The following is a 27498-nucleotide window of genomic DNA, read 5'->3' as shown; positions in this document are numbered from 1 at the left end:
TGTTCCAGGGGAAAGGGAGGAAGCTCTGTCACTAGATACTTTCAAAATTAGATTGGACAAAACATGATAAAATGCATCACAGGGAACAATTCTGCACTGGCAGGAATGATCTAATTCTCTTTTTCAGTTCTAGCTTCTATGACTAGAGTGTGTCTGCATATATCCCACATATATGATGATAGTCATATGATAAATTTGTCATATATCTTTAATATTCTTGCCTGCACTCTGCCCACAATTCAACCTCTGCAGGGATAACTTCTTCCAAAACCATACATAGCTGCTATGGAAATAAAATCTGTCAGAGATGTTTCCTTGCAAATGTACAATTTCTCATAAAAATGACATTGGCCTGAAGCTCCATAAAGGCAATATTCAGCTCTGATCCAGTGACATGTTTGATATTCCATGGTCCCTTGAGGCTAGGTGTAGATGCTTCATATCACTGGAGTGGGATGAAGCTTTTGTTTCCAAACCCTAGTAGATTATGAGATATTGGACTCTAAAATCATGACACTATTACGTATGTAACAGGTATTAAATATATTTTTAGGTTTCTATAATATATTAGTTATAATTTTTCTCCCCCACAGAGGTCTGCACAGTGGATTTCATTGTAACTAAGACAACTGATTTTACAGGGAGAAGGATGCACAATTGTACTTACAACATTTAAAAAACTTCCAAAAACACTTCTATAGCAGACCACCTGTGCAATATGTGGCATATATATAGGACACATGATGGTTTAATGTGATGAGAAGGATTCATCCACACATATGTAGATATATCTATAACATCTGTAGATAATCTAAAGAATAAGTTGATAGTATATAAACATGCTTAGAAAGGGAGGCCTGAACCAGCAAACTCTTTTATTGGATGCAGTGTTTACAACTGTAAATAGTTCAATTGAAATCTTTAGGGCAATAAACACTATACATGGTAGAAAGTGCTTCGTAGAAAGTGCTTCCAGTATCAGGGCCTTATTTTCCTGATTTCCTTCCTTCACCTAAAATACTAAAGTGAATAAGAGATGCTAGGTATCTGGGCTATCACAAGATCATAATATTGTTTTTTAGCATGCAAGAGCTTACAGTCCATTGTGATTGCAATTCTAAGTCAAAGCAGTTCCCTCTTAGTTTGAATAGCACATCAAATTTTGCTTGCAAAGGAAAAGCAGACTTGCTCCAAGTAGCACCTGAGGTGCTATGAGTCTAGAAATGAAGTGGTTGCCTTAGCGCACATATGGCACAACTATGCTAATGAAATGATGTGTGCTTCTCCATTAACACTTGTTAAACACTTCAATCTTAATATTCCTGGAGGACAAACTCTTTTTAGATATGTGAAAATCATCGCTATTGCAGCTCCCTGTACTATCTAACAATCCCTTCTGCTTGCTTTTCCTTTGCCGCTAATGTACTGCTTGGACTGTGGCTGATTCTTAAGAAATGCATCCTGCAGGTAAAGAGACTCTAGTCATTTCAATTTCTGGAATTCCCTTCTCTCCTCTTCCTCCCCCCTCGCCTCCCCCTCCCTCGACGATGATGGGTTTTGTTGTTGTTTGTTGGTTTATTTATTTGCTGCTGTAACATCACTTTTTGGCAGACAGCAGGATGATTTTGACCATATAAATGAGTTTCTCTGGGTACTTGTGAAATGGCTATGAGGAAACAGGTGCCATTTTGGATTTAATACACTGTGCAGTGCCCTGTTCCTTTGACCTTGCCATGTACAAAAAGGAGAAAGAGAGATTTATTTAGCTTTCAAGGGCATCTAGGTTCTAGTTTCAAGCCTTATTGTGTTTTAATTAGAAAATTACAATTTGAACAAGTACGAGTGAAAGAAGATATATGTTTATAAAGGAAATACAAAGGAAAGGTCAGGCACAGGACCTACTGTCCCTGGTGAGTCTTGCACACAAGTGCTGGCTTTATTTGTCTCAGTTTTGAGACACACTCTTTCTTTCTTTCTTTCTTTCTTCAGCCAAATGAACATAGTATGTGACAGGGAGGAATTCAAAGTGGCTATCAGTAACTGGCTTCTATGTAAATACTGTAACACCTCTGAATGGAGGGACAGCTGAGATAACACTGTAGGATAATTTTTACTGCTGGTGAAAAAGGCCAATCTGCCATGTTATTCAGTTTCTGCAGAAAAGATGAACTTTAGGAAGAAGGAAAAAGAGGGCAAGAACCACTTGACAATACATGTGGGAACCTGCCACTGAATCAGAAATGTAATAAAAATGGAAAATGAAGTATTAAAAACCATTACTAATTTGAAACCATACCCTCCCCCCCCACACTATATCCATGTGTATATACACACATATATGGATACATATATAAAAAGATATATCAAAATCTCTCTAAATATCTAATTATGTAAAGTATTTCTATAAATCTGTCTCTAATCTGTCTAATCTGTTTATAAGTATATACTTATTTTTTGTGTACCTTGCCATACCAATATTTGATTTATTTTTTTTACAATAAACTTAATGAATGTGAAGTTTGTCTGTCTCTGATTCCCAAGGCGGAAGGATGTGAAGCACGGACCTCCACTGTAATGACCTCTTTCTGTCATTGTAATTTACAGCCTTGAACCATCCTTTCATATATCTCTAGGTGAATTTTTATATATTTTTTAAAAATTTTAACAGTGTCTCACCAGAAACAGTGTAGGTCTTCTCAAGGGAGTTAAAGTAAAGCAGCAGCCAACTGTGGCTAAGATGCTTGTTGCAATATCTACAAAGTTGTGTTCATAAATTGGCACCATCCCAAAATGAGCTGGAGAGCAGGCTGGGACAGGTAAGTCACCCAGAGCTAAACTTCTGATTAACTGTTTGCAATTACACAATATTTATTGAATTTATCCTATCTGGGAGAAGAAATTTAAGATGCAAGAGCCTCTGCCACCTCCTTTGAATGCAATATAGAAATGAATAGTATTGCTTCTCAGTGATTTCCACTCATCACACCCATTTTTCAGTGCAAGGAGAGCACAGAAAAACTGTGGCTTTGATTACGCTCAAAGACCTTTCCTCTCACATTTTTTAAGATGTATGTGAGTGTTTGACAGAAGTCTTTTGCAGCATCTAATATGTTTCACGCACAAGATTTGTAACTAAGTGACTGATCCGTCTGAGCTGCTGCTGCTGCTTCTTTCCCCCACCTCTCTTCACTCCCTTGGGCTCAATTTTTCCTTCCCCAGAGTGTATAGCATAGACAGACATTAACATGTCTGGGTAGTTTACAAGCTGAGCTCCCGAAGGACACTACGATGCAGTATAATAAAGTTCCTTCAGGAAACACGTTGACAATATGTGCCTTCACATACCAGGCCAAACCCACTCAAGGGATGCCTCTCTAGTCTTTCTATTTTTAACTGAAAAAAAAATATTTTAAGATATATGGATCTTCTAGGTTCTACTGCTGGAACAAATTATCAATGTGGATGTTTCAACAGAGCAGGAAAACAACTGCCACATTACATTAATACCATGGCTGTTTTTGTTCGAGCTGTTCCCATCCTCTCCCCCCGCCTCTCTCCCATACATATCACTATGCATTACTGATTCAGTGTGCACTAAAAGTACAAAAATGGGGAGTTTATCTATGTTATTGTAAGCCAACAGATCCTGCTTTGTACTGCCTGTTGCCTCCCAAAAGCAAAGGAGGGCACAATTTTTTCTGTGTGTATTCACCAAAGTTTAGAGAATTCAAGTGTGCATTGCTTCTTGCTGAAGCAAAACAGGAAGCATATGCTGCCTTCTGTCTTAATACAGGATCAAAATCTGAGATTGTAGCTACCAATGACAGCTTCACTCATCAGCCTGCTCACCTGCTGTCATTAAATATGGGTGTCTTGATTATCCTTCTCAATTAAAAAAAAAAAGCAAAGAAGCCACCACCATCAAACAAATGTATTTTGAGATTAATGATCCAACTGTTATCCTCTTGAAATCTCACTCCTGGTTGCTTACTTCCCACACTGCAGTGACACATGCCAGACACTATGGCAGCTAGAGCTTAATTCATTGATCTTTTTACAGCTTCCAGATTATTTAAAACAGTAAGATGGGCACCCTCCTTTCATTCATCTTTTTAAAAATATTGGCCCCCAGAACAAGTATGCACAATTTTTCACATGGGTTCCCTATTTGGCCATCCCATTTGCTGTTAGAATGCTATCCCCTTGCTTGCCTTACATGGCCTGTGGGGCCCTGACTGCTCTAGCCTACTCTGACTTTTGCCTTCCCTTACTCCATTCATGGCTTCACTGCTACTCAATGGTGTGAAGCCGACCAAATAAGGAAAAGGTGGCTGGCTTGTCCCTCAGGAGCATCTGACTGCCACTGCCGCCCAAGAAGTATAAATTGGTGTATCTCCCTCTGAGTCAGTACCCAGCTTTTTCTCAGGACCCCCACGCAGTAGGTGCTGATCTGGTGAGTAGTACAGCTGACCAGCCTATCAGTCAAGTTCCCAGCACAGTTCTTCAGCTGCTCAGCTGAAGGCCTCCTTGGGGAAATTAGAAGATCAGACTGACAAAGAGGAGACAATTTCTGGATTTCTAGATACAACTGTTGAGGAGGCTGCTTTGCATCTGTAACATAAGGGCTAATTTTATTTCTTTGTTTTTGGGTGAGGGCTGGGAGAGGGGACTGAAGCCTATAAACTTTTCATTCATCCTTTCATTCATTGCTTTTAAAATAATATTGATTGCCACAGGTTGGCTATCTGGGGAATTATAGACACTACAAACAAATTGTGTCTGAAATTCCCCCAGGACGGCTCTCAAAAGTTTGCTAGTCCTTCAGAGAAAGATCTTGGACGACATTTCTTTAAAATAATTCTAATAATGCTCTGCTAGAAGTAAAAGTGCATTTGAAGAGCCGAGGGATAAATATTTTCTGATTGTATGTATATAAAACCTCCAAAAGGGTGGATAAGTGTGTTTGCATTATATGGCAATGTCCCCTGTCACGCCTACGGTTACTGCAGGCAATCGCTAAGCTGCATCAGTAACAGTAAGGAACAGGCAACAGCTGGAGGGCAGGGTGTGCCACGAGTTTATCCGTGTGTGAAAGAGAGAGAGATCTAGAAAGTGATTGACTGTCTAATATCTCTCACTGCCCAGTTGGGAGGGAGAGAGGGAGCAGGTCCCTTCTTGTGCGGGCAGAGAGAGCTGAGCCGGGTGGGGGGGGGGGGAGCTCTGGGCCGGGCGGGATGGAGCAGGGCTCTGCAGGCTGCTGCCTCTCCCGGCGGCTGCACGGGCTCTGGACACGCGGCCGGGCTGTCTTGCAGCTCCCTGCCTCCCACCCAAGATGTGTGACGACGAGGAGACCACCGCGCTCGTGTGCGACAACGGCTCCGGGCTGGTGAAGGCCGGCTTCGCCGGAGACGATGCGCCCCGAGCCGTCTTCCCTTCCATCGTCGGCCGCCCCAGGCACCAGGTAACGGGCCCCGCCGCCTCCTCCGACTCGCTGAGCCCCAGCTCTAGCCCCCACCTGCCTCTTAGCCCCGCCGCTCTCTGCCGAGCCCCGGCTCCCTTCTCTCCGATGTTCTTCTTCCCCCGCTCTGACCCTCCCCACCTGTCTCACCGGACTCCTTCCCCACACCCCACTCCTGTCTCTACAATCCCCCCTCATGAGCTTCCTCCTCTCCCCACATGCTTCACTTCCCCCACTATCTCCATCCTTTTCTCTTTCAGCTCCCTCCTCTCCCCTGTGGTTCTTCACCGCCACTTAACTCCCCTCTCTCTCATCTTTCCTAGCTCCTTCCTCCTGCCATGGAACAGATCTCCTCCAGCTGGTGTAAATCCATAGCTCCATTAATTGCACTTACATCACCTCCGGACCTTTTCATAGACCTCTGCCTCATCACCTAGCTCATCTAACTCTTCAGGCCACGGCCACTCACTTTGAATTATTCACTTTTCTTTTCTCTGATCCACTTCCTCTGTTACTCTGGAACTCTTTACTGTTTGCCCCAGACCCTTTCCCCTTCATCTTATCTCCTCACAATGCTTCTTTCTTTCTCCCATTCTCTTACCTCTCCATATTGTGATCATTAAACCAGCATATAGAAAACTTTTAGTAAACTGTTTCCTTGCTCCCCACCCAAGAGCTACAACTTCCATGCCAAAAAAATATGTAAAAGCTCAACAATGGTGTTTGATATTATGGACTCACCTTTTTGTTTTCTACACGAGATACGCCCCTCCTTCTCTCTTTTATTTATAATATACTATTTGGCATGATTTCCAGAATGCAACAGTTGTAACTGCGTACTAGTTTGTGAATGAGTATGGCTATTGTAATGGATGCATTTCGCTGTCATGGAGATAGCTATAAAAACTTTCTCCCATCCATCTATCCATAGCTTCATTTTTCATGATATTGTGTTGTATGGTTTGCTTTCCACCATAGCCTTAAGTATGTGGGAATGAGTTACTTGAGTTTTCCTGTTTCGTGTTTGTCACTTTAATTAAATGAAGTAGGATTTTTTCAAAAGAGTCAGCCATATGTTAACTTAATTAATAGTCAAAGTAATTAATATTGCTTTCCATATTTAGCCACATTTTGGCATAGTTCATGTATTTCTCCCTGCTTTATTCAAAATAATATACTTAGCTTTATGGCATGATTAAATCTGTGCTTAATAATGGTGATTCCCCCCTAGAAAATGTTTCTTTATACTTTCCTCCATTAGGGTGTTATGGTTGGCATGGGTCAGAAAGATTCCTATGTAGGTGATGAGGCTCAGAGCAAGAGAGGTATCCTGACGCTGAAATATCCTATTGAACATGGCATCATTACCAACTGGGATGATATGGAAAAGATCTGGCACCACACTTTCTACAATGAACTGCGTGTGGCCCCTGAAGAACACCCTACCTTGCTCACGGAGGCCCCCCTGAACCCTAAAGCTAACCGTGAAAAGATGACCCAGATAATGTTTGAGACTTTCAATGTGCCAGCCATGTATGTGGCAATCCAGGCTGTCTTGTCCCTGTATGCCTCTGGTCGTACCACAGGTAAAAAGATAAGTGATTGTTATAGAAATGTTTCCTTTCAACCCCTCAACTCCAAAAGAAAACAGAAAATTGTGAGCAGTCTCTAAGGCATTCAGATTCACAGAAAAATGATGTCTTTCAAATATGGCACTGGTAAAAAATTAAAACAGTCTTCTGAATGTGCAGAAAGATTCCTTGGTTCAATACCTTGTTCTGCCACAGACTTCTTATGTGACATTGGGGAAGTCTCTTAGCCTCTCTGTGCCTTATTTGAGCCTCTACCTCATAGGGGTGTTCTGAGGCTGAATATATTAAAGATTGTGAAGTGATTTGAGATCTTTTGAGGAAAAGTGCCATAAGAAATTGGTATTATTAATTTATCCATATTGCTTTAAAAATGAGGCTCAGTTGCCTCATGTCTATGTACCAATGCAGCTATACTGCTGTAAGATCTCTCATGTAGCTGCTCTATGCCGATGGGAGAGAACTGTCCTGTTGAGACAATTAAACCACTCTCAATGAGCGGCAGCAGTTCTCCTGCAGACTGTGCACGCTATCACTTACGCTGGATAAACTTATGTTGCTCAGGATACGTTTTCTCACACCGCTGAGTGACATAAGTTTTGCCGACATAAGTGGTAGTGAAGACATGTCCTGCTTCTCCTCTCACTTACAGTGATGTAAACCAGAAGTGACTACTATGAACTCACTGAAGTTACACTGGTATAACTGGTTTGAGTGGAAACTCAGACCAAATACTTTGACTTCAGTTGAAAACAATGATCACCGAGATAGTGCTGGTGAGGGTACTGAAAGGATCTTACTCGGAGTAAATGGAGAGTGAGTTTCTGAATCACTCTGAATCTTCAGTAATAGCCATGCTAGCAAAGGCAGAATGAGCCAAATCCATTGTAACTGTTGAATACAATATAGAGCTATGCTGATTTACATTCCATTATATATACCTTCTTTTCTTACTGACTCGTGTATTGAAAGGTCATGCGATTTCTGAAAAGTTAGGTGCTTTCAAGTGTATCTGATCTTAGTCATTTATCTCTTCCAGGCATTGTTCTTGACTCTGGTGATGGTGTCACCCACAACGTACCTATCTATGAAGGTTATGCTCTGCCTCATGCCATCATGCGTCTGGATCTGGCAGGCAGGGATCTGACTGACTACCTCATGAAGATCCTCACTGAGCGTGGCTACTCCTTTGTGACAACAGGTAAGTACATCTCATCTTCATCTCCTTGCTAACATCTTCTCATCTCTCTCAGGCTACTGGGGAATTTCTGCCTCTCGTCATCTCCCTCTTCAGACCTTGCCTTGCTTTCTGTGTTTCTGTAGCTGAACGTGAGATTGTCCGTGACATTAAGGAGAAGTTGTGCTATGTTGCTCTGGACTTTGAGAATGAAATGGCCACTGCTGCCTCCTCTTCATCTCTGGAGAAGAGCTATGAATTGCCTGATGGTCAGGTGATCACAATTGGTAATGAACGTTTCCGCTGCCCAGAGACACTCTTCCAGCCATCCTTCATTGGTAAGTGCCCTCAAGGACTCCTCCTTTGGCCGTGAAACCAAGTGAACTGTAAAGCTTGCAGAGTCCCCATTCCCTACCTACCTATTCAGCTAAATTTGGCATAAAAACAAGCAAAAAAATGGATTAGGTTCTCCAGTACTGCTAAGTTATGCTTGGCACAAGACTATTGAGAAGGTGGCTTGCTGGCTGAGCACTTGGTTAGTTTCTTGGTGCAGATTAGAATAGCCTTCAAATTGCAACTGCACTAGCTGTCAGTGCCTCCCTGTGACCATTCCAGCAACTGTGACAACTCAGAATATGGGGACACTTCCGTCACACTTCCTCTTTCTTAGATAAGTGCCTGCACTGGGATGCATGAATGGGTGGTGTAGGAGCTTCTATTGTGGCTCTGTGCTACCAGAATTACATTAGGGGTGATTCTTAGCTGTTATAAATCGGGATCGCTCAATTGAAGTCAATGGAGTTCTGCTGATTTGCACTAGTTGAGGATCTGGCCCACAACTACATGTGGCATAATTATAGGACTCTGTCCTTGCAGAAATGTTATTGCTCAGATATAAATGTCTTAGAATTAGTAGAATGTCACTGTGTCATTCGAGATTTTCCATCAGGGTGAATTTTTCTGAGAGAGTATTTGAAAGGTTTATGTCTTATACTTACTCAAAGACAACAGCTGCTTTTACTGAGAAGTGAAGTTTCAAAATGAGAGGTTTGCATCTATGTATATATGTATAATTATATACTGTCATGGCTAAGACTGTAAATTCTGCTATAGAGCCAAACAAATTTGATGGCTACAAAAAGTGTTTATAGCATAAACCCTGTGTGTTAAATGCCATTGTTCATCAGCTGGCATCTCGTTGCAGATCTAGTTTCATTGCTTTCAGGAAGCACCTGTTAAATTAATACATTGGAATGTAACCTATGAACATTTGCTTCTGATATCTTTCCTCTTTACATGCATTGCTATACCCCTTGTCCGTGCCTGGATCATCTCTTGTCTTGATAACTGAACCTTTCTGGCCTGGCCTCTCCATTTTCTCTTTTCTCAAGTCTATCCAAAATATTACTGCTAATCTCTTCTTCTGCTCTGCTCTGCTCTGCTCTGCTCTGCTCCTGTCTTTTACCAGATCAAATTAAAGCTCTTTGTCTCACTTTCAAGGCCCTACATAATCTCCATTCATTTTATATCTCTTCTGTCATTTCCTCCTAGCCCTCCTCTCTACATATATTTCTATTGATACTCTATTACTGCTCTTTGCTGTGCACTTCTTTTATTCTGCTCCACACACACTGAGAAGCTTCCCCTCCCCCCCCACTGTCTCCAGCAAGTGACCTCTCTTTTTTAAAACTTACTTGTTTTAGGATTCTCCTTTGTGTTAGTCTCCTATAGTAATTATTATTAACCAGTACTTTTACAATAAATAGTGTCTCCACACCGTCCCTTTATCTAAATCGTTGTCACATGTTTTGTTTTGTCTCTATTATATTGTAACTCATTCAGGACAAGGATGGTATATTTTTCTATGTTTTATGACACATACTTTTTTGGCACTATAATAATGCTTATTAAGAATTGCTATAAATGCTCACAGATCTTTTACGCAAAAATTGTCCCTCCTGTATAATTTGCTGATCTATCATCTTGCCTTTCAAGGTATGGAATCTGCTGGTATTCATGAAACTACCTACAATAGCATCATGAAGTGTGATATTGACATCCGTAAGGATCTGTATGCCAACAATGTCCTTTCAGGTGGTACAACCATGTACCCTGGTATCGCTGACCGCATGCAGAAAGAAATCACTGCATTGGCTCCTAGCACTATGAAAATCAAGGTGAGGGGTTTGGTGTCACAAGAAACAGAAATTGGGGTAAAGAATGATTGCATTGGACTAAATAATTAGTTTGAGTGGGGGGAACAATTCAATAGTGAGACCAAGAGCTGCAGGATTAATTGGGAATAACGTGATTGAAGTCAGTGGAATTATACTGATAAGAAGCAAGTGTTAGGAGCGGCTAATCAGGCTGTAAATTGCTATTGAGAATATTGCATATATTATAAACTGGCTGCTGGAGATGTTACTTGTGATAAGACAGGAAAGTTCTTTCATAATTTTATGTAGTCTGTAGCAATTTGGAATATCCAGTCACTACAAAGCCCATGTAGAGTAGCTTTTGGAAACTCAAACTATTGAACTGATGAGGATTTCGTTGTTTATACTTCCCTAGATCATTGCCCCACCTGAGCGCAAATACTCTGTCTGGATTGGTGGCTCCATCCTGGCATCTCTGTCCACCTTCCAGCAGATGTGGATCAGCAAACAAGAGTATGATGAGGCTGGTCCATCCATTGTCCATCGCAAGTGCTTCTAAGTGCCTTTTCCTCAATTTACCTCCCACTCAGGATGATGACATTATGCTTCTTGGAGTCTTCCAGCAATCCTTCCTGAACTCTCTTCAGTCATTGTACAGTTTGTTTACACACCCGTGCAATTTATTTGTGCTTCTTCTAATATTTATTGCTTTATAAATAAACAAGATCTGGGACTTGCAACCTACAAATGATTTTGTCTTTTTTTCCCCTTTTTGCTCTAAAAATTAAGCTATGTACAAACTGGGATTTGGAAAGTAACACAATACATCAATGTCTTTGATGGGTGGGTGTCTTTTTTAAATGATGTGATTATGGGCACTCCATCAGCCATGATATATTATTAATTCAGACTTTTTTTCTTTTGGAATCTGAAATAAAAGAAGCATCTTATAATAAAGCTTTTATAAAGAAGTAGTTTGGGGGTAAAACCAGTAAGTAGGACAAGTGGAAGCAAATCACTCACATTCATTCTTTGGGTTTAAATGTGATTTTTCAATTGCTAATTGGATTAGTTATAATCCAAGTATTTTAGTACCAAAGTCCTGCATACCAAACACAGTTGGAAAAGGATAATTATGTTCATATGATCAGAGTTATTTAAAACTAATTAAAGTAAATCCTTAATGCCTAAAGAACCCCTCCCTCACTCACCCAAAGTGTCTTCTGAGGGTTATACATGTTTGTGATTAAACATTAATCCAAACTGACAACTTGACCCCTCCCCCCACCTCGTCAAACCCATCAACAATTCTGAAACAAGGACACAAAAGCTTTATTGTACAAGAGCCAAACAAAAATTTGAAGTCAAAAGTAGTATAACGTACAACTATTATACAGTGCTTAATATGTAATGAAAGAGGTGCCAGAGCTCAAGCAACTAGGTGCCCAGACTCAAGCAATTTTTTTTTACTTTCATAACTGACGTGGCAAGCGCAGAGGTGCCGGGGCTATGAAGTGCCAAGCTTAGAGGTGCCAAGGCTCAATCCTGGCAAGCCCTGGCACAAATGAAGCACGGCTGTTATACTAAAGATTATTTTCACATCACCCTGAGTGCCCTAGACGCTTTTAATTCTTATTTTCCATCTGACCCAGGTACTGAGATGAGACATGCAGGTACTGAGATGAGAGATGGCCTGGCATTCGTAGGCTTTTTTCTGTTCCTCACTCTTCCTTTTCATAACTATGCTGCTGGTTGGTTATCTTCTAAAAATTTAATCAATGAAATGTGTAGTACCAAATGATATGAGAAACTTTGGCTTCAATATTATCAGCCTGTTATAGAATACATACAGGATGGGACTCACCTAGGCTTGATTTAAGCAAGCACTTAAGCAGATGCCTAACTTCAGGTGAGTGCTTAAAGTTAGGCATGTGCTAAAGCACTGTCCTGTATCAGGTCCCTGTAGAATGACTGGGCTTTAAAGCTATTAAAGATCATGTTTAAAATAGGTTTCATACTAACTTTTTATATTCTTCAACTGCTATACAATATAAGAATACTGAATAATAAATTAAAAATAGGGGACATGCACGTAGTAAGAGAGACTATTCCCATGTTTCTCCCATTTACTATTCTGAAGTTTAACTAAAACTTTGGATGCTTGGATGTAATCTGTGGATAAGCAGAAAAAAAGCACTTTCTGTTGTACAGAGATGTAGTTGCCCCTGTGAATATAGGAAGATGTTTTTAGTAAACTTGATTTGTACTGGTTATAATTTATTGTACCCTGGAACAGGATGTAAAAAGGTGATGGTGTAATTGGCTGTCATTGTTATACACGTAGAATGTTTTGTTAAGAACAAAGTATGACAAGCACTTTCTCAGCTCTGCTCATGAGAGTTTTAGGGGAGAAGGTTAATACTGGCTTCTAGAAATACCAGAGCATGACACTGTGAAAAATCTTTTTTTTTTTTTTAAATAAGCCTTTCCAGTATGGTAGAGATTTGTTAATCAGCACATTGCATAATTTACACCCAAAACCAACAGACACCCTCCGCCTTCTCAACCAGGGTTTAACAGCATTGCACCATTCTAAGGCTCACATGTTGAAGAGTTTGGTACGCAGGTAGAGTTTTGTAGTTTATAAAATACAGTACATAACATTTACAAGTGTACTATGAAGTATCAATATGAATAATTGAAACCAAATGACAGTGACACTTGCCAATTAAATTACAAATTGTAATGCAGAATCTTTGCTTTTGGATTGATTGCTCTCTTATTTGCTAATTTGCAAAATTCAGTCAGCCACACAGTGCTTCAAACTAAGGGAAGCTCAAAATGTTAGACAAATATGCAGAGAGAATTGAAGTTAAGAGACAATAGAGCTGTGACTGGCACTGACATTTGGTCAGGTGTTGCAGGCATCAAGCTGGCAGCAGGTTCAAGCAGTTCATAACAATGGGTCTTTGAGCATGCAAGAGACTGAAGGATGCCACTAGTTGCTTGATGGCATTAACAGGAGTCCTCTGTAGAGACAATATTGGATTAATCATTTATGGCTAATGGTGCATTGATATGGGCAGCAAAGAACATGCAAGAATATGGTGAATGGAAAACATCTAGGTAACAAGGGAAGGCAATTGTGCTCTTATCTCCTCTCTCTGCCAGTAGAGCAAGTGTTTCCAAATTAGGGTGACCAGACATCCTGTTTTGAACGGAATGGTCCCCTATTTAAGCCCTCCTGCAGGTGTCCCCCAACTTTTTTTAAAAAGGGCAAATTGTCCTGTATTTTCTGCCTGCTCCCCATGGGTATCGGCAGGTTCTCCTGCTGGCTGGATCCCTGCTCTCCAGTCGCCCACATACTAGTGGTGAGTGGGGATGAGGGTTCAGTGGCCAATGATGGTGTGCAAGGCTCATGGTGAGGAGAAGCTGCAGGGCCAGTCTGTTCCCCCTGCCGGTCTGTCAGCGCAGCCCCCACTGCATGCTGGCTCTCAGCCAGCAGGGTCCTGCCCAATTTCAAGCTGGTGCTGGCTGCGCACTGCGGTGGCCAGTGAGTACGGGCAGGCATCAGGCGGTGGCCAGTTAGGCGTTGCCTCTGCTGCCCACTCATCAGCCCTTTATGTACTCCCCCTGTAGCTGTCCTCTCCCTGCTTTGCCCCTTTGCCTTCCTGAACCCCACTACTCCTCCATATCTCCCCTCCCCCCACTGGGCCTCCATCTCCCAGTGCTGTGCAAAGAATTAGCCCCTGGCCGGAGTACTTAGCTCACCAGCAGCCTGGCTGGAAGGCTTCTTCCTTCCCCCACTGCCTCTGGCTGGGATGGCACCCCAGGAAAGCCCAAGACCTGGGGCGCTGACCAGGAGAAGCCAAACCCTGCGTGTGCCAAAGCCCCACACAGCGCTACAGGGAGGCATCTCCACCCCTCAGCTAAGCTCTGGTGTGGGAGGTGGAGGTGATTTCCAGCCTGTTTCTGCCCCAAACCTGCAGGCTGTACAGCAGCACCCAGGGCAGGAGCTTAGCACCTTCTTCGCCTGCCTCCCCTAACACTGCCCTGGGTCCTGCCCCCAGGGAGCTTGTGGCTGCTCCATCTCTTAGGCAGCTTCCCCTGCTAAGCCACCTCGCTGGCTGGGCTCCACAGGCACTGAAGCCCTAGCAGTCAGGTGCCCTGGCAGTCAGGTTCCCTGGACCGTGGTGCACACTGCATCCTTAGGGCTTAACCCCTTCCTCCTTGCACTGTAGCCAGGGGACAGGAGGTGGCTGGGTTATGTTGGTGGCCAGCAGAGGCCTGGAGCTGTTAGCTGCCTTTTGATACTGTGCGGGCAGGAACAGACAAGCTGCTTCCAGCCATTGGGGGAAGGGGGGAGACATTGCCTCGGGACGATGTGGCACCAGGTACTGGGATAAGCTAGTCCATCCCAGGGGCCCAGTCAGGCATGGAGGGTGGAGGGCAGAGAGCACTGGATGCAGGGGGAGCGGGGGTCTGTCAGTCACTCCCCTTGTGTGAGAGAGTGTGTCACCTCTCCCCATGTATGTAGGAGAGGGAGGGGTGTGTGTGTCACCTCTCCCCATGTGAAGCATAAAGCCTTAAAGATAAGTAGGTAAATAAAAAGAATCCAACTACTCAGTATTTCTTTTTAATGGGTGCTCAGTCAACTTGATGTTAATTTGAACATTTGTACGGTATAGCTCTGATTGATTGCCATTGAGCTTGCTTGAATACAAGTAATTTTACCAGGTATCCCATATTCAGCATAGGGAAATATGGTAACTCTACTCCAAATATAATATATATATTTTAAAATGTAATTATCTGGATTTTGCCTTGATTAATATAGACCTTTCACAGCATATAAACTCTTCACATAGGTCATCCTCAGGATTTGAACCCAGGATCTTTACAACTGCAGCACTGCTCTCTGATATTTGAACTAAAGAAATATCTGGTTATAATAATAGGCTATTATTTTCTATGTTGGCTAACCCCTAGAGGGTGCTATGACATCCACTTTTCTAATGGCTTACACACCTATTATTTGTTAAACTGCAGGAGAATGTTGGGAATCAGGATTCCTGGTTTTGGATGGGAGAGAAGGGCAATAGTGACTGCAAACAGGTCAGATGAACACACAGATTTGGTATGTCATTTCCAAAAGGTTGAGTCTGCCATATCGGAGATCTTATTTCTATTACTTGAGCTTGTTCAGTCTCTGTTATCCCATGTGTAAAATAGGGGGACTTACACTATCCTCCTTCTTAAATAAGGTGTATGATGCTTTGATCAGTTAGAAAGGACTGTAAAGTGTACAGAATTATTAACACACATCAATAAGAGCTCTGGTTAGAACTCATGACTGCGTTCTTGCTCTTAGCCCAGCATATTATCCCCTGGGTTAAAGAGTACTTTGCTATAGGGGCTATTGTAGTTATCCCACTAGCAGCTCTAGCATGCTGCATTCTCCATGTAGGGAGCTCTACTGGGCCTGAGAGCATGCTCAGTGCAGTTGGTACCCAGGGAGCTCTGTAGAGTTGGAGCATGCTCAGATGGAATATTCAAAGATTTTCACAGCCAGCATCTAACAAACTTTACTGAGCATGTACAAATAGTGATTTTCAAAAACTTACAATTCAGTTAAAAAAGGATGGAATTTCACAGGGATGGAAAAAAAAGCAGCTCTCTGGCAGGACCATTTGAGGTTCATGCTCCTAAATCTGGAGGTGCCAGAGCTCTTCAAAGAAATGATAGGACAAGGTTTTTAGCTAACCCTATTCTTGAAAATGGCAGAACTGTTTTTGCTGAAGCTTAAAACAAAACAAAATGAAAAACAAACAAACTACAAAAAAAAATCCCACTAACCACTAAATTCAGCCTGAGTCAGATAGCCAGCATGAAAAACATGAGCTTGAGTGGTTAAAGTTTGGCAAAATTAAAAGCAACTGAAAACAGAGGCTTATAATGGCTAGTATTAGGGGACCTTTAGTGATTCACTGTCAGATATGCCTATAATAAAATATCAATACATAAAATAGGGAATGTGGTGCTGACAGACTGGGTACTAGCTCATGCTCAGGCTCCTAGGCCTCGCTGAACATTGACAAATGCATAGCTGGAAACCAGTCTGGCCCACCTGTGTGTTAGTGTTGTTGAAATAGATGTTAAGTTTATAAGAATGGGTTTAGATGTGAAGAAATGCTTGTAGGCTGCTATTAATCTTACTTATACTATCTGTAGCCCATGATATAAAGTTATATTGAGCATTTGTGTTGTACGCCTCTGTAATTGTGTAACTCACCAAACAGGAAAGAATTAATTAATGTAATGTGCTGGTCCTGCACACAAGAAGTCCCATTGAACCCAAATGAGCCACTGTGAAACATCAAAAGACAAATACTTTGTTAATTGCCCTCTCCCTCCCCCAACCCCACACCCAGGAAGCGGGAACCTGCATGTGAATTCATCTCATCAGCTTGAACTTTGGGGGAAGGGAATAAAAATGCCTAACAAGAAGGAATGGGGTCTCACTATGCTGAATTCGGAGTAGGTAATATTTCTAAGCATAAGCAAGGAATTCCTAAGTTGTTTAGGTTGGGTTAGCCCTAAAGGACATATAGAACTTGCATATATAGCAGCTACTATTACCTTTTGGAACCTAAGACTGTAACTCATAGACTTTAGACTTTGGGGTCAGAAGGGACCAATATGATCATCTAGTCTGACCTCCTGCACAAAGCAGGCCACAGAATCCTACCCATCCACTTCTATAACAAACCCCTAACCTATGTCTGAGTTATTGAAGTCTTCAAATTGTGGTTTGAAGACCTCAAGCTGCAAAGAATCCATCAGCAAGTGACCCATGCCCCACGCTGCAGAGGAAGGCGAAAAACCTCCAGGGCCTCTGCCAATCTGCCCCAGTGGAAAATTCCTTCCCAACCCCAAATATGGCGATCAGCTAAACCCTGAGCATGTGGGCAAGACTCACCAGCCAGCACTCAGGAAAGAATTCTCTGCAGTAACTCAGATCCCATCCCATCTAACATCCCATTACAGACCACTGGGCATACTTACCTGCTGATAATCAAAGATCAATTGCCAAAATTAAGCTATCCCATCATACCATCCCTTCCATAAACTTATCAAGCTTAGTCTTAAAGCCAGATATGTCTTTTGCCCCCACTACTCCCCTTGGAAGGCTGTTCCAGAACTCCACTCCTCTAATGGTTAGAAACCTTCGTCTAATTTCAAGTCTAAACTTCCTAATGTCCAGTTTATACCCATTTGTTCTTTTGTACCATTTGGTACTAAGCTTAAATAATTCCTTTCCCTCCCTAATATTAATCCCTCTGATATATTTATAAAGAGCAAGCATATCCCCCCTCAACCTTCTTTTGGTTAGGCTAAACAAGCCAAGCTCTTCGCGTCTCCTTTCATAAGACAGGTTTTCCATTCCTCGGATCATCCTAGTAGCCCATCTCTGAACCTGTTCCAGTTTGAACTCATCCTTCTTAAACTCTTTTGTGTGTGCATGGTTGCCTGCTTTAACCTTGTAAATAACTCATCTCTTTTGCCTAGTTAATAAACCTTTAGTTAGTTTATTACAGAATTGGCTACAAGCCCTGTATTTGGTTTGAGGTGAAATTGACCTGGGGTAAGTGATGGGCTTTTTGGGACTGGAAGTAACCTGGATATTATTGTGATTTTTGGTGTAAAGGACCATCTGTCACAAAGGCAAGCTTGCCTAGCTGGTAAAATAGACTGGGGTACCCAAAGGGACTATCTGTGGCTTCATGTTAAGGCTGTTGTAGTGCTTGAGGAGTTCACACTTGCTACATGGCTGGTAAAATCAAAGTACAGAACACACAACCAATTTGGGGTTTGTGTCCTGCTTCTCCACAGTCTGGCCTGAGGTTGGCACTCCTGGTGGTGAGCTGCTGTAGTCAGCTTGATACGGAACATATTCTGTGATGGGCTGAACAAACTGGACCAGGGGTGACAGGGGTTAACAGTGACAGGGTGAAGCTGGCCCTGCCCTGCAACACCTGCCAGCAATACAAAGCTGAGGTGAGGAGGATATCAAAGGGAAGGATGTAGGCTTTAAAATGGTCAGAGCTGTAACGCCCATTAATTGCAACAGGAATTTTGCCTTAGTAAGACCTACAGTTTTAGGTCTTTAGTGTATCACCAATTATTTTTGGTGTTCTCCCAACAAGGAAAATGTTAATAATAAATGATATTCTCAGCAATACAGAATTGTTATTATTGGTCATATCCGAACACAGAGAGATTATGCTAACAGATAATTAACAGATGCCTTAATTGTGTAATTAAACTATATATGGTGCTCTGTTATAGCAACATTGCATGAAATGTATTTAGCAGACATCACAGCAAATTAATGTAACTATTTGTAATCTTATTTGTCTTCACAAAGAAACCATTGGAAAAATCTATCATCAGGCTGAAATACACCAAACACAACGTGAAGAATGGCTCAGGGGAGGGCAATTATACTTTAAACACACTTTTCTTTGATTATTTTCTGACACGTAATATTAATATACAGGAAAAACTGAGACAGGAAGAATATGTAATGGCATGGCATAAACGTTTCATTAGCATGATGCTGGGAGAAATGCATTTGAGATGTAAATAATATATTACGGTTGTGAAACTACCCAATACCATCTAGGTAATAAAACAATAAAGAAGGAATGTGGAACTTTGTTCTGAATTTCCAAGCTTTTGTCAGTTTGCATCACAAAAAATATAATGTTGACAATGTTAGTTAGCAGTACATAATTTATTATGAATATAGTGGCTTTCTTCCTAAAGGATCCCTTCATGCTTTACAATTTACAGTCTCCCTTATGCTTTAAAGGCACATCTAGCATAGTGGAATTGGGAAAGCATGTCAAGGACCTATTTAATCTAATGCTGGGGAGGAGGGGTAGAATTGAAGATGAGATCCCAGGTCATACAACCCTGTGGTAGCCATTGTGGTAGAGACTCTCTTTATTTGCACTTTGTGGCTGTGGAATCCGTCTGGGCTGTGAAGTTCCAGAGGAAGATATAGTAGCGGACTCAGGATATGTCCCCATATTATTTACTAGATGGATTCAACGGTAGGGCTGGTCAAAAAAATTCAGTCAAAATATATTATTTAAAAATTGGGTTTCTGTCTAAATAAAAATTTTCATGATAAGTGTCTGCTTTCCTTGAAAAATTTTGATTTTTTTTTCACTATCACAAAACTGAAAGCCAAAACTTTTAGACTGAAGCCAGAAAATTGTTCAATTTTTTGGCAGTTTTTGGGTAGTATTTTTTTTCACCTGCCAAAACCTGAAAAAAAATTGTTTTTGGTTTTTCGATGAGAAGTCCACATTCCACATAGAGGGAGAAAATTTTTTCTCACCAGCTCTATTCAAAACTCTCTAGTTCTGAATAGAGGGTTATAAATGCCCATGTCTGTGTTTACCCAGAGAAAAGTAGCTACTATGTTTTGTAAATGTGTATTTGGAAAATATCATAACTCCTTCTTCCTTGTATCCATGATTGTGGATGAACAGCCATAGCCAGAAGATTTAAACTAAGCTCCCTACCCACCCTAGAAAATGCTGCTTCTGAACAGGCAGAGAGCTGCTGAATGACACAAAGTGAACCCTTCTTTTAAGAACAGAGCATGATGCTTTGCAGTTCTCTCAGCCCCTAGTGGGCTAGAGGAGTGAGAAACTCTCTCTGGGATTCAAAACTGGGTTTTCTGCACTGATATGTAGGACAGCAAGTTGCCTGAGTGGATTTTTCCAGTGTTTCATACAGTAGCTTTCTACTTTTTTTAAAAATTAAAAAAGATAGAAAATGCAACTGTGACCTCACTCTATGCCATGTTCAGTTTAGTTCAATCGAAGATATTTTTTCAGTTAAGCACATGCTTGTTTCAGGTCTCATCAAATTTAAAAATAGCCTAATCCTATTTTTAATTAATAAATCTCTTGAAATCAGTGAGTCACTGAAGAACCAGATGGTAAATAAAGTACAATAACACACTCCTACAACCTTAAGGGTTACAATTAATGTTACTAAATTTTAATGTACAATCCATTTGTAGGGAGAGGAAGGATATTAGCCAACTCCTGTGAGGCTGCTCTGCCACTTGGGGTTCTTACCGTGGGAGAGGCCGAGTGGAGATTGCAAACTGGGAGAATGTTCCTTTAACTCCACAGAGATGTTCTGATAGTATTGATAATCTTTTCCACGATCCTCCTCTCAGGAGCAGCCACAGCTATGGGGAGTTACTGGTAGTGGGGCTCCATTAAAGCTGTTTTCTAGAGAGTAGCATGGGACACCAGGGCACAGAGCCAATGTGAACATTACCCCCACACAGATATATCTCTGGCCTCCTGATCCCCCAGCTTCCAGAGAGATCCCTGAGAAACCATAAGGTCTAGTCCACAAAAGGGGAAAGTCTTTTGAATGATGGGGGAGGAACTCTATGAGGAATTTTCTTTTTGTGGTCGTATTTTCCCCAACAACCTGTCTGTGGGTTTTAGTTTAGACTCACAACACGCCTGTGAGGTAAGTAAATATTCCCATTTTACAAATGTGGAAACTTAGAGGCCACTTTTTTTGGGAAAAAATGTTAACCTCTCATTTTGTGTGCTGAACTTGGGACACTTAACAGCTGATTTTCAAAGTGTTTAGTGCCTACAACTCCCATTGCCTTACTTGGAGTTGTGGGCACTCAGAACCTTTGAAGCTAGGTCCTCCATGCCTCTATAGGCACTCAAAATCAGAAGCTGCTTTTCAAAGCTATAATTAGTGACTTGCTCAAGGTCACCAGGGAAGCCTGCACCAGAGCCTGGAACAGAATTCCAGCCTTCCACTTTCCTTTCTGTGCCTTAACCAAAAAATGGTCCTTACTCCCATGGGCACAGCAGTTTGGTGGTCTAAGTGCTATATTTCAAGAAAGAAGATAAAGGGTTTGGCTATACTTGCAGCTGTACAGTGCTGGAAGTTAAAGCTGTCTTCGTACAGCTGTGTAGGGAAAGCGCTTCAGTGTGGCCACACTGACAGCTAACAGTGCTGCAGTGTGGCCACATTTGCAGCATTTGCAGTGGTGTTGGGAGTGGTGCATTATTGGCAGCTATCCCAGTGTTCAAGTGGCTGCAACGTGCTTTTCAAAAGAGCGGGGTGGAGTGGAGTGTGACAGGGAGCGTGGGGGAGAGAGAGAGAGTGGATTTTTGGAGCCGACACTGTGTCAGCTCCCTGCCTTGCAAATTCCGACCACTTCCCCCACCTCTCTCTCATTCACTCTTAAATGCAAATAGCTTTCAGACTGACACAAATTACACAGTTTAACTGATGCAGAATACATTTACATCAGTACTTGATGGGTGACATTGGAGGTCCTCCAACCAGAGACCAGAAGAAAACTAAGAGCTAAATTCCTGCAATCCTTATTTATAGAGGCAGCATAGTTCAATGTAGATAGTGAGCTGCAGTGGAAACCTAGTGTCCCTAGATTTTATAGGGACAGTCCTGATATTTGGGGTTTTGTCCTATATAGGCGCCTATTACTCCCCACCCCCGTCCCAATTTTTCACACTTGCTGTCTGGTCACCTTACTCTCAGGATGCCTCTTGGAACTGAGGTACCACTGATCCCACCTGTTGTACCAACCTGGACTCCCTTACACTGTCCTGCTGAGCCAGGCCCTCAAGCCTCCTCCAGCTCACACACAGGTGGGGACAGAAAGACACAAACATTGAAAGCAGCACTGCATGGTAGGCTTCAGCTAGGGAAGTACCCAGCACTCAAGTACACATCCCCTCTGTAGTGTAAACTGAAAATTGTATCATCTTGTGCTGCACAGAGAACTGTGCAGCTCATGACAGTCACTCCCTCCCTCCATGTGGAGGAAGATATGCACAGCTTTTTGCTCTCCAGTTATGAATTCCACAAACAGTTTTAGAGTAAACAAAAACAAGTTTATTGACTACAAAAGATAGATTTTAAATTATTATAAGAGATAGCAGACAGATCAAAGTCAATTACTGAGCAAATAAAACAAACACACATACTACGCTTAAAGTACTAAAGAAACTGATACAAGTAGGAAATTCTCACCCTAAATGTTGTTTTAAACAGATTGCAGAGATTCTGCTCTTGCTTGCAGCTTAAAACTCCAGGTATTTCCTTCACAGGCCAGACACCTTTCCAGCCTGGGCTCAGTCCTTCTCACCCCCTTTGTCTTTGTTTCTTAGATGTTCACAGCAGTCAGCCTGGGCAGGGATTCAGTGAAGAACAACTCTGATTATGTCACTCCTCTGCCTTAAATAGGTTTTGCCTATGGCGGGAACCTTTTGTTTCCAAACTTAGTTCCCACACCAGTCAGTGAAATAACACTGGTATTCCAAGATGGATTCCAGAACTAGGTGACTTGATCACATGACCCTGCAGCCATAACTCAAAGTTTATTTGCAGTGTTCACAGGAAGGCTTTCCAGGAAAGTGGGAGATTAGCATCTTCAAAGACCTATTGTCCTCACTAATGGTCCATTAAGTTGTTCACAGCTAGCCAGCCAGACTGATTGCGTTCTGTCTGGTGGGCGTTCCCCAGGTGCAAACACTTTTGTAGAACAGATGTATAGTCAATATTCTTAACTTTAGATACAAAAATGATACATGCATACAAATAGGATAATCATATTCAGCAAATCATAACCTTTCCAATGATACCTCAAATGACCTATCCTGCATAAAATACATTATGATTATGACACAATCATATTATAATATTACTATGAACAATATGGGAAGCAGTGTCATGCCTGGATTTTTCTTCACAGGAGTGCCACTATCTCCCTGTGTGACCTTGAGCAAGTTACTCTGGCCAAAATTTTCCAACACATCCTCTAATTTTGGGTATCTCCAGTGTTGTATGGTTAACTTCAGACACTCTTGAAATAGGGCTTTTATGGAACTTAAATGGTGTAAATGACTTGTTCTGGCTCCCTGCCCATGGGAGAATTTCTCCCGGCATGATGCAGAGTCCTGCATCAATATTTGGTACAGTAATGTAACTGAAGACTCTATCAATGCTATATGGGATCATGTTCTTGCTTTGCAGAGGGGAATGATTTCATTCATTATGGTTCTTTCTTGTTTCAAGAACATATGTAGGTCTTTTTTCTGTATAAGATGGCCAGAGCTGGCACAAACACTGGGCAAAATTTGCTAAAGTGACTGTGACTTAGGAATTTATTAGTGAAGTTCTAGCCCTACTGCAATTAATAGCAGTGTTCCCATTGACTTCAACTGGGACATGATCTCATCCTACCTTCCATTTTCAACAGTGATGTAGCTCTTAAAAGCCTAAGTGACCTATTGACTTTAAATGGACTTAGGCTCCTAAGTCCATCTGGGTGCTCTTGAAAATTTATCCCTGCATGGTTAAGAGGAAAGAATTGTAGCTTTTGGATTCACTGATAAGATGGGTAGGTCGAGACAGAGTTTCTTTTCAGGACTTCACAATAGGGGCAGAGTTAAGCTGTTTGGGTGCCTTAACTGCGCATAATCATACTGTCAAGTGTTGGATTTCTTGAAGTTTAACCTTTAACTCTGATTTTCCTGGATTCTTAATGGTTGGTGTTTTTGCTCTTTAGTTATTCTTAGATTATTGATATGTAATCTTAGCTCCATTTTAACACAGATTTTGGGAGTATATTTTACCAGTATTGCTGGTATCTATGGATAACAGCAGTAATGCAGTTAAAAAAAGTAAATTTTGGGTCAAAATAGTTCCTGAAATTGTGGTATATGGTCAGTAAATTGGTGGGAAATATCCCCAAAATATATTAAATGATTTCTTCAAAAACTGACTAACAAGAAAGGTAAAGTCATGAGGAGCATCATCTAGCACACACTACATTTACTAAATCATACACTCTTTATAGGACATGCTCTTCCTGATGTGTTTCTTGTAGCAGACCTGATATGCCATTGGGTTATTACCAATTTACACTAGCTTAACCCCACTGATTTCAGTGAAGTTAAAATGGAGTAATGCAGTGGTGTTTCATACCTTGCATGTTTAGGCTAAACAATTTGTGCAAAATGAAAAAGCTGAGGAAATCTGCTATTACTTCACAAGCCCAGAGGCACCTAACTGTAGGGTCTGGCTTCCCTGCGGAGTTAGTCAGGGCTAGGGCAAGCTGAAGTGTTGCCTTTCACCGGCCTCTCTCCACACAGATAAATCTCTAACCCAGGCTTGAGGGTGCTTTAAGCCTGACTTGGCAGACTTGGCTGTGGGCACAGGCTTGATCTTAGATTTCACTTCAGCCTGGGCTGGCAACCTGCCTACTTTGCAGTGAGAACACAGGCTAATCAAGCCTGGGTACTGTTAGTCCTCTGTACTATCCCACAATTTCACCTGATATGTACTTTCTTCCGCACTGCATTTTAACCCCAGGATTGCATGTTCCATTTCTGCTGAACTTCCATAGCATTTGAACAGAGATGCTATGCAAGAAATCCTCCTCCTGTGCTCCCATTTGGCCAGAAGCTATGCAGTTATGTCAGGAAGATCCATTATTTGGGGAAATATACCCAGAATGACGTTTGTATAGTTAATGGACAGGAAAGAAACGGAGAGGCGAGCAGTCAGACGAATGAGCTACAGATCACTCTGTGGTTTGCAGACTGAATTCCTTAATCATATTCTCATTAAAAGTTCTTGCTGCCAATTGCTGTTTCCTTTCATCTTCAGAACTGCTGTGTTAATCATGAATAACTTCCCTTGTAAGCTAATTACATAAAGTATCGTTCTTGTGTCCTTGCCACAGACAGAAGTTACATGCTAGGCAAAAGAGCAAGAAAGTGCACCCTGCAAATGAATTCATAGAGAAGTCCAGTTTAATGCACCACTAATAACTATAGGATGTCTACTATAAGTCCATCCAGCACATGGCCTTGTACAGCACCAGTGGATGCAGTTACACAGACCTGGCCTGGGAAGTGTTTTGTATGGGGGGAGGGGCATCTGTCTAGTCAAGCCACAGTGAACTCTGCACTGAAGACATAGAGGTGTGAAACACTTGATGGAGGTCTGCAGAGAGCAGGCTGGTCATATGATGTTGGTTGTCTTCCTTGTTTTCAGCTACCAAGCTGTATAAAAAAAGAGCTAAACATATAATGAGTATTTTCCTAATATTACTTTTTCATATACATGATTTCTGTGATTATCACCTGGTGGTATTTTGATTGCAAATGGATGTCCTTCAATACAATATTTCTTTTCAGGTGTGGTCCATACTATGACAAAATTCAAGAGTCCCTGCACTTGGATATTTACAAAATCTATTATGCCTCTTTTCATACATAGTCTACTAGATACTTGACTGCCATCTGGCTGGAGTTAGTACGTTTTAAAAAAGTTTTCAGTATACTGCAGTTAATGTTTATGATATAGCTTCTCAATTACCAACTTTTCCCAGGGTATTTAGGTGTCCTGCTATAAAATCTACATTTTACAACATTTTTTTCCTATATAGCACCCAGGGCACAACTGTGGCAATAAAAGGATTTTTTCCTACTTGGATGGTAATAAGGTTATTTTAAGTCTTTGTGAATTGCTTGATTGAATGTTATTTTTCTCTGACAGCCATGTTTTATTGGCCATTAGTGCACACATGATTCAGATATAATTAATTAATACGATATAATATATGGGTAATTTTTTCAGTTTGACTTGCAAAGTGACTTATGTGCTGTTGTCAATGTTACCCTGTGATCATGTGGGGCAACAAGGCCTAGAGCTTAAAAGTTGTCTTAGAATGGCAGCTTTGTTCCTGGCCATAGTACCTGGAGCACTGGGTTTTCCATGCTATCTGCTGTGCTAAAGAAATTCAATCACATTTCCAAATATTTGCCCCAAAAGTACTCTTACCTTTGTCCCAACAATGGGTCTCTGACATGCTAAACAATTTTAGAGGCCATCATTATAAAGATGTGATTTGCTGTAAATAACAAATCTGGAGAGAGATTGTAGCTGAAATGAGAAGAATAAATAGTTCATGCCAGATACATCACAGAGATGTCCAATCTTATTCAAAATCTATCAAGATTCAGTAGCCTGCTTCAGAGGATGGCATATGACTACTTTTTATGTATTTTGCTTAAGGGCTTGAATTCTGCTCTTCAGTTTAGGATTATGAGAAAAGAAGAACTGAAATATTGTAGGTGATAGTGTGACAAACAATCCTTTTATTGTAATGCGTTGTCTAAGTGCCACAGAATCATGCTCACACAATGTAGCCTGATTTAATAATTTATTTCTATATGTTTAAAAAGTGCCCAAAGTAATGTCCAAAGCAAGTTCTTAATATATTGTGTCGCATTCATTATTTTAAAAGAATGCAGAGATAGGTTTACATTCTTTTCTCTTCTGATCTAACATAACCTCACCCATTGACAATAATTGTGTGGACAAATTTGTCCCTTTCTTTTCTGTGAAACTGAGTCCATACATTCTGCTCATTGTACCAATACCTTAGAGAAATAGGACCTTATTTTCAAAGCTTATTTTTGTATAGAGACAAGATGTAAAATGATCAGGAAAAGTACCCTGGAGGTTCTTCACTTTGTCAAAAGATATACTAAAGGTTTCTCCACTGGCCCTGTCCACCTATACGAATGTAAAACAATGAAACGAAAATAATTTAACTTTTAGTGCCAAATAAGACTATTTCTTGTAAATTTCCTATACAAATAGCTACACATAGAGGGTCAATGTACAAACTCCAAATAGGGCTGTGTCCTCAGAGAGACAGTAGGTGCTATTAAAAGCTTGACATTTATCTCTCACAGTAGTTAAATTTACCATGGTATTTGCGGTATTCCCCAGCCTAAGTATAGGGAATGCCACAAATTCCGTGGAATAGATAATTACTGCAGTGCAAAAAATGTTAAGGTGCTAATGGTGCTCACTGTACCTACAGTTGCACTGGGATTTAGAAATAGATTATGTTTGTTAACAAACTTGCAGTTATCAAGCACTTTTTATCTAAAATGGATCAGAAAGTGAATTACAGGCTGATTGTCCAAACTACCTCCAAAGGAATCACTT

At 41.3% G+C, this 27498-nt stretch overlaps 1 protein-coding gene across 1 annotated transcript; it reads left to right on the top strand.

Annotated features, from left to right (window-relative positions):
- Positions 1 to 4393: 4393 nt before the first annotated feature.
- Positions 4394 to 11113, top strand: ACTC1 (actin alpha cardiac muscle 1). Its single transcript, XM_030559366.1, has 7 exons — positions 4394 to 4453; positions 5313 to 5461; positions 6720 to 7044; positions 8087 to 8248; positions 8371 to 8562; positions 10220 to 10401; positions 10796 to 11113. The coding sequence occupies exons 2-7, from the start codon at positions 5333 to 5335 to the stop codon at positions 10937 to 10939; spliced, it is 1134 nt and encodes a 377-aa protein (XP_030415226.1). The 5' UTR covers positions 4394 to 4453; positions 5313 to 5332; the 3' UTR covers positions 10940 to 11113.
- Positions 11114 to 27498: the final 16385 nt, after the last annotated feature.

Source organism: Gopherus evgoodei, chromosome 4, assembly GCF_007399415.2.
Source record: "Gopherus evgoodei ecotype Sinaloan lineage chromosome 4, rGopEvg1_v1.p, whole genome shotgun sequence".
Taxonomy (NCBI): domain Eukaryota; kingdom Metazoa; phylum Chordata; order Testudines; family Testudinidae; genus Gopherus; species Gopherus evgoodei.
Note: the sequence above shows the minus strand (reverse complement) of the source record. Positions and strands in the feature narration are given on the sequence as shown.

Excerpts from the sequence above, each read along its gene's own strand:
- ACTC1 (XM_030559366.1), top strand. The coding sequence starts at position 5,333 with ATGTGTGACGACGAGGAGACCACCGCGCTCGTGTGCGACAACGGCTCC. Across the intron at positions 5,462-6,719 it reads TCGGCCGCCCCAGGCACCAG|GGTGTTATGGTTGGCATGGG; the intron begins GTAACGGGCCCC and ends TTCCTCCATTAG. Across the intron at positions 7,045-8,086 it reads TGCCTCTGGTCGTACCACAG|GCATTGTTCTTGACTCTGGT; the intron begins GTAAAAAGATAA and ends TATCTCTTCCAG.